The sequence below is a fragment of the Malaclemys terrapin genome, chromosome 2 (assembly GCF_027887155.1).
Source record: "Malaclemys terrapin pileata isolate rMalTer1 chromosome 2, rMalTer1.hap1, whole genome shotgun sequence".
NCBI lineage: Eukaryota > Metazoa > Chordata > Testudines > Emydidae > Malaclemys > Malaclemys terrapin.
The window spans coordinates 237,891,883-237,902,346 of record NC_071506.1 but is presented as its reverse complement, the minus strand read 5'-3'; the positions used below and the strand labels follow the sequence as shown (position 1 = coordinate 237,902,346).

Below are 10,464 nucleotides of genomic sequence, written 5' to 3'. Positions count from 1 at the left end.
CATATGAACTGGAACCATAAACTCCCTGAACATTAAATCTCACCAAATGAGGGTCAATCCATCCTCATCATCATATCCACTCATTATTATCCACACCCAAACATAGCCACTTTATGAACTTCATACCTTCATATCTCAATGTCTGTACTTTGACCCATCAACCTTTTACCCCCAATCGGGGATATTGCAGATTATGTATTCCTCATGCCACCTTATCTTAAACCAAACTTTGCACCCTCGATAATCTGTATGTTATTCCCTGATAACCAGAAACTTCTATGCTCAAACTCTGTTCACTATTTTTTTTTAACATCATCTTAATAAAATTTTTAAGTGGGAAAGACAGAATGTCACCTGGCCACCTTGCGCTTGGATCTAGTCAGTGTTATTTGTCCGTGTCTTTTATAAGCAAAAAATATTACACAGAAATTAGAAAAAGCAATCTATCTTAAGGTATGTGACAATAAAATCAGTTTAGTGTGTATCTGTATATTTTATTTGCCAGTAAAACAACCTAGTTTATATAGATAAACCTATATTTATCATTCTGGAATTTTTCTGAATGATGATACTTAAAAGTTAGAATATGTAACAATAGCAGTAAAATGGTATCTGATTGCCTGTACTGCAAAAAAACTGGTCTTATTGTAAGATACAAATGATAAATAGTAGTGTTCTGTATTTGGCAACAAGATAGAATACGTATGTATATGATTCACTGTAGACCTAGTATTCATTTGTTTTCTGACAAAAATGATAATGTTATAATAGATTTGCTCTAAAATTGTTGGCTAATTGACAATCGTATTTTAAAACTAAATTTTAAGAAGTACTTGACTTTTTTTTTTCCTTCAGTATTTCTACAAAGACTTACTTGGAAGGGGACGGTAAGTGTCTTCCTCATTAGCAGAAAATATTTATTTCTATTTCTCCAATTATACTTTTCCAGAGGTCTCTTCCAGTCTGAAATATATTCCATTATTAAATATAAATGTGGACTTATATAACAATGTATAAAGTATTATCCAAATTATATAATGCAGGAATATATTAGCATTTAGGTTTCAGTTTAATGGGAATCAGGATTTTAAAATATCACAGATACATTTTTTTATATATCAGAGTAGTAACAGTTCATTGGTTTTATAATGTGAACACTAGTCAACTTGAAATTACCAAAATATAACTTATATTTAATAACATCCATAACATATGTGAAAGAGCCTGGGAGAGCCTGTTTCATGTGATGCAGACAAGAAGCTGCCCACTTGGTGTTTTTCAGAATGTAAAAATAAAAGGCTGTTTGCTTAAAATAGAGCTTGTGTGGGCATTGCTTTGTTTTCACACAAATCTCTAAAGCAATATCCGAACAGGCTGTGTTCCATGTGCATACCATTGTGACAGTGACTGAAGCGTCCTTAGTATCTCTTCCACCTGAACTGTATCTGAATTGCTAGTCTTTGCCTTGCTCTGTAGAATTCCCATCCAGTAGAGAGAATTTCTTGTCCTTTGTCTTTATTCTTGCTATGAGGAACTTGGTAAAAAGATTTTTATAGTTGCCCCATCTGGTGGTACTTGAGGAGATTACATGTAAAATAAAGAGTTCTGTCTTGAATTATTAGAATGAATGCGTACACCTCTACCCCGATATAATGCTGTCCTTGGGAGCCAAAAGATATTACCACATTATAGGTGAAACCACGTTATATTGAACTTGCTTTGATCCACCAGAGTGCGCAGCACTGATTTACCGCGTTATATCTGAATTTGTGTTATATCGGGTCGCATTATATCAAGGTAGCAGTGTAATTGTGCCCTGCTAAGTGTGGTCACTTATCCTGTGGGCCAGTAAAATCTTAGGTCCCACAAGAGTTTTTCCATATCATTTGCAGTGCATCTGTTGCTATGGCCAAAAGAATAGCAGATTTTTGGTGGCCTTGTTAATAAATTTCAGTATGTTTTGAAATAAGAAATGAAAAGAATTTTCCTTTTTTTTTTTTTTTATTGTGAAAGAAAATAATATTTGAGCTTTTAACAGCTTGATTTTGTTCTAAATCTTTGAACCCCTGGTATTTAAGAAAGCAACACTATGAAGCTCAATGTTTCCCTGGTACTCTCCTCATTTTTGACTTTTGCATTCTAACCGAACACTAAATCCCTCATTTTTCAGGATGAAGTGATCATTAGCTAATATTAGTTCTATACACACAGGCCAACATTTTGAGAAGTGACTAGTGATTTGGGCTACCTCCTTTTTGGATATCCAACTTGAGACACATTACCAGGGACATGTTTTCAGAAATGGGTGAGCACCCTTTCTCTGAAAATTATGCCTTGTTTTAGGTGTCTGAGGTTGGGCACACAAAATCACTAGTCCTTTGGAAAAATCATATACTCCAGCATTTCTTTCAGTGAGGATTGCATAACATCTGAGGTAAACAGCAATATACCTTTTGATGTCCTTAAGAGTTAAGTAAGAGGAACTTAAAACTGTGTAAGCAGCTATTTTATCTTGTAAAAGATTGGCATGAGTGCCTATGCAGGCATAAGTATTGTATTTCCAAACAAATAACAATGCAAGACTACTTTATATTAATTTAATCAGAAAATCTTCAGTTTTAGCTTATACAGTGCCTTCAGGTAGGGTTGGGTCTGAAAGGAAAAAGTATTATAATAGAAATAAAGATGTCAGTACATCTTTCAGTGCTTTTCCCTTTTAATTGCAACATCATTTATTTTATTTAACTGTAGTGTATATGTTTTTTTTTGTTTCATTCTATTATACAGGGGCCCTGAGAAATCAAAATATGTTGAATAGCCTAAAAGTTGAAGACTCTCATAGCTTTTACCATAACTATACAATAAAATGAATTGACAGGGCTTACCTTTCTAACTGACAAAATTATTCTAGCGTTAAATCCAAACCTGCTTCAACAGAAGAAAACACTCATTCAGTTATATCCATGGTATTTAAATCCCCAAGGGATACTGATAAATGACACATTTTCATTTCCTGCTCTAAGTGCTGTAACAAGAGAAACAATTTCAGGCACCACTAATTTCTGTTTAAAACTGTAGCACACTTTATTTTTCAAATAGATTGAAGCCTTTATTGTTAAATGCTGAGTATCAAAATGTTTGACATCTTAATTCTAAAATTGGAATGATATGTGCCATATACAGTACTATATCAAAACAACAAAGTTGGAGGGAAAAGGTATATTTCTTTGTATGCATCATAAAGTTATTACTAGATGATCTAGATAATATATGCTATATATGAGTGTATCTACACTCTACTTATTGTGAATGTCATATTGTGACAAGCACTAAAAGATACTCTAGTAGTGTTCATATTGGCACATCATTCTGGATTCTTCTCCAGTGTTCATTCCTGTACACACGCCAGAAACATTCAGCTTCACTAATCCCAACTGACAGTTCCTAGAAGGAAATAAAAATCAATTTGATTATTATAGAGCTTTGAGGAATGCAATTGCTGCAGTTTAAAGTCACTTTTTTAAACAAAAGATCAAATGCAATATATTTTCTGTGATTTGATGAGTAGAAACTTTCCTAGACTCACAAGCAAAAATAAGGAAGTTAATTCTGATACCAGAGATAATGGTTCAGATGTTGCTGGGTTGGATTCTATATCACCTAATTAATATTATGTACCCACAGCTCTGGTTGTTTAACTGTAAACACTTATGCCACTTACAGCAAAACCTTAATTTTTTAAAAAATGTGTTGGTCATAAAGGAGATATCTAAAACATCAATCTATATAGAGGTAGCTATTATAGAGAGAGCTATAGCTATGAGACAATACAATATTTTTTCTTTGGAAGTTTCAGACTATAGTCTAGGATGACCAGATGTTCCAATTTTATAGGGACAGTCCTGATTTTTGGATCTTTTTCTTATATAGGCTCCTATTACCCGACACCACCTCCTGTCCTGATTTTTCACGTTTGCTGTCTGGTCATCCTACTATAGGCAGTCCAATATTCCCACTTGATGGTGATAATGCTTACCCACCTGTTGTAAAGCGCTTTAAGATTTATGGATGAAAAATGCTACCTAAGGGCTAGGAATTATTTGTCTTTGTCTGGGGAGGCCCATGTTAAACAGTATCTGGGAAATATTCCATATGGCAACAAGACAACTTAATTACTGTAGTACGTCTATAAATCAGGTTTTGCATCCCTTTAGACAGTTATACTTAGGAGACCACTTGAAGAGTTGAATACCTCTGGTCCCTGCATTCAATATGCTGCACAATTAATTTTCTTATCTTTTCAATTTAAAAGATGACTCTGGATTTGTGAGGACAGCCTCCAGCATAGATGTGACTTACTTGTTCATCTATGAATACAGGTTTCCTGACATTCTTTTTCTGTATCAAACCTATTTCTGGTGCCATTACAACCTCCATACCAAAATCGGGCACAAGAATTGGCATCCTTGTCATAATACCACTTCACCAGATAATCTCGACAGTCTCCTGGTTTCATAGGTTCCAAGCACCTAGGATCTGAAATCACATCAAGTTAAGTTAGCTGGGTTTTTTCTTCCTTATTGTGTTAAATTGAACTTTATAAAAGAACCTTCTTCAATAAATAAAAACCATCTCCTGTTACACCCACTTGATCTCTTGGGGTCATATACAGTCCTCAGTCAAATTCCCATTGACATCAGTGGAAGGTATGTGAATGGATTGAAAGATATATGGACTAGTGGCTCAGTTTTCAAATTTGGGTGCTTAAATCCCTATTTTGGAACCTAAATCAGTGTTGAGGTGCCAGAATTGGATTCTTATTCTAGAAAATGTCATTGCCAAGCAATAGTAACCAGTAGGAGAAAAATAATTAGTGATTTGCAAATATTTAACTCCCAATTTATACATGCTTTTATTTTGTTCCCCATATAATTTGGTGAATTCAGTGTCTAGCAAATATTAAGGTTTGTTAACACTGCCTAGACTAAAAAATAGTGGAGGCAAGTCTAGTGAGCAAGCTACCTCCTGAAATATTGTGAATGCCATTCGTCCTTGACTAGAAATATCTGCTACATCTCCAGGCCCCAGGCTCACCTGAGCAGAGTTTCTCAGTTGTGTATCAAGCTATTAAATTTTTTCTCTGTCTAGGCTAAATGATTTGAACTCAGGCCCCCAGCATGAAAACAACTTGTTCACTTAATCCTCTCTGCCTCCTTATACGCTCTGCATTTGCCACCATAAAAAATTTAAAATAGCTTGTATTCAAAGTGTTGTGAAAAGTAGTCAGCATTTAGGAGGAAAAAATGAAGTCCTTAAAAAACCTGAACAAACACCTACTGTAAAACAAAAACCAACAGTAACAAGACAAGAACGAGATCTTTGTTCTTGCCAAATTCTAGCAGCAACATTTGCTCCTTACCTTTTCTAGTCGCTTGAGGCTTCAAAACTGTTGAAGGCCATTCTACATCTGTGATTATACCAAATGGCAGAGGTACATCTGGACTAGGAGCTCTAGTTTCCAAGTCATCAGATCTGCCATAAAGAGAAGAGGTCACTGGTTGTCTGTGACTACCAGGAATGTTCCTCTGAAAAGGTGTGCTAGCAGTATAATCCAGTGAGGAAGACAACAGCTCTGTCTCTCTGTCAGACTCTGGAGGGCTCAGCTACAAAAGGATTAAAAGTTTTACATTAATGGTAAAATTCTACTTAGACTCGCATACCAAGAGAAAAATTGAGATGATGTAGGAGGCTAATAGTATTTTCTCATGTGCTATTTAGCTGTACTGCTCCGCAAGTTCATGCCTCTCTAATGAATTGTGAACCTCCACATCTCTCTGTTGCTATTTTTACTAAATACGTTTTTAGAGCTTCTTGGGTGCTGATGGACTGAGAAGCCAATATAGTGCTTTCCACTTAATTCAGTCACAGGCTATGTCAAACCTAATTCTAGTTAATCAATGCCGCAGGAACCTTTTAGTTGGCAAAGTAAATAAAATCAGGGATATGAGGGGCCAAAGAGCAAAATGAATCTGTGAAATGCTTCATCATTTCTAGTATGTAGTTCCAAGGGATTATGTGACATTTTAGATCCTGAATCTAGGCAGTGAGATGGATGGCACCCTATTCGCTGCATTACTTGCAGGGGGATATGCATGCATTCTGCCTCTTCAGAGATGTTTTTAGGAAGTAGGAAAGTCGCCCCTAAGAGACTGCTAGAGCAGAAGGTGATAAACATTTAAATTGTGGAGACCATATCTTAATACACAGATTGGCTTGTGGACATTTCTCCTCCCATTCACGGTCACATGGGATCATCTCATCTCCCTGCTGCTGATAGTCAGGATTTTTAATGGTTAACCGGATCATATTAAGTAGTAAATACAATTGATCAAATATCAGAATTTGAAAAGAAATCTCTAATTGATAGTGAATTGCTCATTAGGGAAATAGAAATATGTAGAATTTTTTGGACAAAATAACCCCCCTTCCTAAAACCTGTAAAGCTCTACAGATCATTAACCTAACCCCAAATTTTAAAAATGCCTCCAAGGTTTAGAAACAATGGAATTATAGATCACAGAATGGAGAGTGTTCTCTGAATTATCTGAACTCCAAATCTATAAATAATGCATTGCTTTTGATTTATGAAACTATGTACACTCTCATTTAAAAGAAATAATATTACAGACGTCAACATTTCAAACCGCAACTTAAAACATGTAGTGTTATAGATTAATGTGAAATAGTATTGGATACTGGTGAGCTGATTTGTCACTTTTATAACTGGACATTATGCTCTGAATCCCCTTGTTTACAAGCAACCAGAATCCAGGGCCAGTCCAGGAAAAATCCTGCTCATTGTGACTCAATAGCTGTAACTGTGGGAAACGTTTAAGCAGGCGGACACAGTCCAAAGAAGCCTCTTCAGGCTGCAAACTTATATTTGTGTTTCAGCTCAAGCTCTTAAAATGGCCATATTTATTTTGATGGGAGTTAGGAGCTGTAAAGATTTAGCTATTGATATGATCATCCAAATCCACATTAATGAGCACCTGGTCATTTAGAGGTAAAAATAATTAACAATAAATCACATAGTACGTGATCCCATAAACAGCCAATTCACCAATGAGCTCAATACGGTGCTTCCAACTACTTTGCCTAAATAAGGCCAAATTCTGCCCCCAGTTTCACCCATGCAATACTAGGTGTAACTAGAGGCATGATTTGCCCAGAGACTAAAGCAAAAACAGCATCTGTATGTTATTCCGCTATTCGTCTAAATCAGGGAATGGCAACCTTTGGCCTGTGGCCTGTCAGGGAAATCTTTTAAGTTTAGACAAGCCCTCAGATTGCTCATGACAGAGGGGTGGCCAGGCCAAATTTGCCACTCTAGACCACTGCCCATAAATCTGCTGCCCTAGGTAACTGCCTAGGTTGCCTATAGATAGAGCAGCCTCTGCTCCAAACCCATACTGTGTGTGATCCAGTGCACAAGGCTGGGCCACAACAGAGTGAAGAGACCAGACCATTAAAAACTGTTGTTCAGTTTTAAAAAAATTATTAACTTTTTAAAAGAAACTAGGGCTGTTGATTAATCGCAGTTAACTCATGCGATTAACTCAAAAAAGTAATCGCGATTAAAAAAATTAATTGCGATTAATCGCGGTTTTAACCGCATTGTTAAACAATAGAATACGAACTGAAATGTATTAAATATTTTGGTTGTTTTTCTACATTTTCAAATATATTGATTTCAATTACAACACAGGATATGAAGTATACACTGCTCACTTTATATTTTTTTATTACAAATATTTACACTGTAAAAATGATAAGAAACAGTATTTTTCAATTCACTTCATACAAGTGCCATAGTGCAATCTCTTTATCGTGAAAGCGCAACTTACAAATGTTTTTTTTTGTTGCATAACTGCACTCAAAAACAAAACAATGCAGAACTTTAGAGCCTACAAGTCCACTCAGTCCTACTTCTTATTTAACCAATCGCTAAGGCAAACAAGTTTGTTTACATTTACGTGAGATAATGCTGCCCACTTCTTTTTTAAAATGTCATCATAGAGTGAGAACAAGCATTCACATAGGACTTTTGTAGCCGGCATTGAAGGTATTTATGTGCCAGATACACTAAACATTCGTATGCCCCTTCATGGTTCGGCCACTGTTCCAGAGGACATGCTTCCATGCAGATGACGCTAGTTAAAAAAATAATGTGTTAATTAAATTTGTGACTGAACTCCTTGGGGGAGAATTGTATGACTTTGGCTCTGTTTTACCTGCATTCTGCCATATATTTCATGTTCTAGCAGTCTCAGATGATGACTCAGCACATGCTCATTTTAAAAACACTTTCACTGCAGATTTGACAAAATGCAAAGAAGGTACCAATGTCAGATTTCTAAAGATAGCTACAGCACTCAATCCAAGGTTTAAGAATGTGAAGTGCCGTCCAAAATCTGAGAGGGAGCAGGTGTGGAGCATGCTTTCAGAAGTCTTAAAAGAGCAACACTCCAATGCGGAAATTATAGAACCCGAACCACCAAAAAAGAAAATCAACCTTCTGCTGGTGGCATCTGACTCAGATGACGAAAATGCACATGTGTCAATCCGTACTGCTTTGGATTGTTATCGAGGAGAACCCATCATCAGTATGGATGCATGTCCTCTGGAATGGTGGTTGAAGCATGAAGAGACATATGAATCTTTAGTGCATCTGGCATGTAAATATCTTGCAACATCAGCTACAACAGTGTCATGAGAACACTTTTTCTCACTTTCAGGTGACATTGTGAACAAGAAGCAGGCAGCATTATCTCCTGCAAATGTAAACAAACTTGTTTGTCTGAGCGATTGGCTGAACAAGAAATAGGACTGAATGGACTCGTAGGCTCTGAAGTTTTACATTGTTTTATTTTTGAATGCAGTTATATTTTTGTACATAGTTCTACATTTGTAAATTCAACTTTCACAACAAGGAAATTGCACTACAGTACTTGTATTAGGTGAATTGAAAAATACTATTTCTTTTGTTTTTTATAGTGTAAATATTTGTAGTAAAAAATAAACAGAGTGAGAACTGTACACTTTGTATTCTGTCATAATTTAAATCAATATATTTAAAAATGTAGAAAACATTCAAAATATTTAAAATAAATGGTATTCTATTATTGTTTAACAGTGCGATTAATCGCGCGATTAATTTTTTTAATTGCTTGACAGACCTAAAAAAACTTTTCTGCTATTGGGTAACATATTGTTGATTTGAACAGATATTCCTTAGAATGGAAAATATCACTAGAATTTGTAACATTTTAACTGTTAAAATAGTTTTACAAAAAACAACCCTGCACCCACTCTTGGATGTCCATAATAGACGCAGAAAGAAAGGAAGAGCCAGCAACGCTTGAAAATTGAGTGATCTGGTATCAACTGACACTATCCTATAGGATATTGTAGAGACTAGGTGTGTAAGGTAATATCGTTTAATGGACCAACTTCTGTTGGTGAGAGAGACAAGCTTTCAAGCTATACAGAGCTCTTCTTCAAGCCTGGGAAGGGTAATCCCAGCATCACAGCAAAATGCAAGGTGGAATAGATTGTTTTAGCATAAGTAGTTGGCACATATTGTAAGGGACCATTCAAGGTAGAGTAGCCCATTAACACCTCTGCAGTCATAGGGCAAAAAGACAGGGCTAGTGGGTACAGATTATTGTAATAAACCTTAAATCAAGTGTCTCTGGACATTTAGTGCACTGGATGAGGTCCACCACATGTTGTGATAGGCATGTGTAGGACCCATAGATCTTAAAAGGTGTGTTGTGGGGAGTGTTGATCATTGTAGCAGTGGAGATATATCTGCAGGTTTTGCATCTGTTGCTCTGGCAGGCTCTGGTGCCACTTTGAATTGATGTGTCCTGATCTGTGGGGAACTTGCTTCTGATGATGAGCTTGGAGAGGTTGTAAGGTTGTTTGAAGGCCTGAAGTGGGGGTTCAGGAAAGATTTCTTTCAGAATGGGCAGGGCCGGCTCCAGGCACCAGCTTAGCAAGCAGGTGCTTGGGGTGGCCAAGGGGAAGGGGCGGCACATTGGGCTCTTCGGCGGCAATTCGGCAGCAGGTCCCTCATTCCCCTCTCGGAGGGAAGGACCTGCCGCCAAATTGCCACTGAAGAAGAAAGCGGTGCGGCTGAGCTACTGTCGATCGCGAACGCGGCTTTTTTCTTTTTTTCTGCCGCTTGGGGTGGCAAAAACCCTGGAGTTGGCCCTGAGAATGGGGTCCCCATCACGTATGGGTTGTTTGATATCCTGTATGGTTCCAGTATGGGGTGGTAGGTGAAAACTAAGTGGGTGTGGTCAGAGGGGGGTTTATTTCTGTCTTGAAGCAGGTTCTCTTGGGGTATTTGGGTGGGCTGTTCCATGATGCAATCCACTTCTCAGTGGAGTGTCCTTG

General features: G+C 36.9%; 1 protein-coding gene across 2 annotated transcripts in view; it reads right to left on the bottom strand.

Moving 5' to 3' along the window:
* Positions 1-2,062: 2,062 nt before the first annotated feature.
* Positions 2,063-10,464, bottom strand: part of COL28A1 (collagen type XXVIII alpha 1 chain) — a 139,799-nt gene continuing 131,397 nt past the window's right edge. For both annotated transcript variants that reach the window (XM_054016739.1, XM_054016738.1), the window contains exons 34-36: positions 5,420-5,663; positions 4,360-4,536; positions 2,063-3,444 (exon numbers count right to left, since the gene is read on the bottom strand). In XM_054016739.1, coding sequence (XP_053872714.1) covers positions 4,364-4,536; positions 5,420-5,663 — 417 coding nt within the window. In that variant the 3' untranslated portion in view covers positions 2,063-3,444; positions 4,360-4,363. The remainder of the gene's footprint in view (positions 3,445-4,359; positions 4,537-5,419; positions 5,664-10,464) is intronic.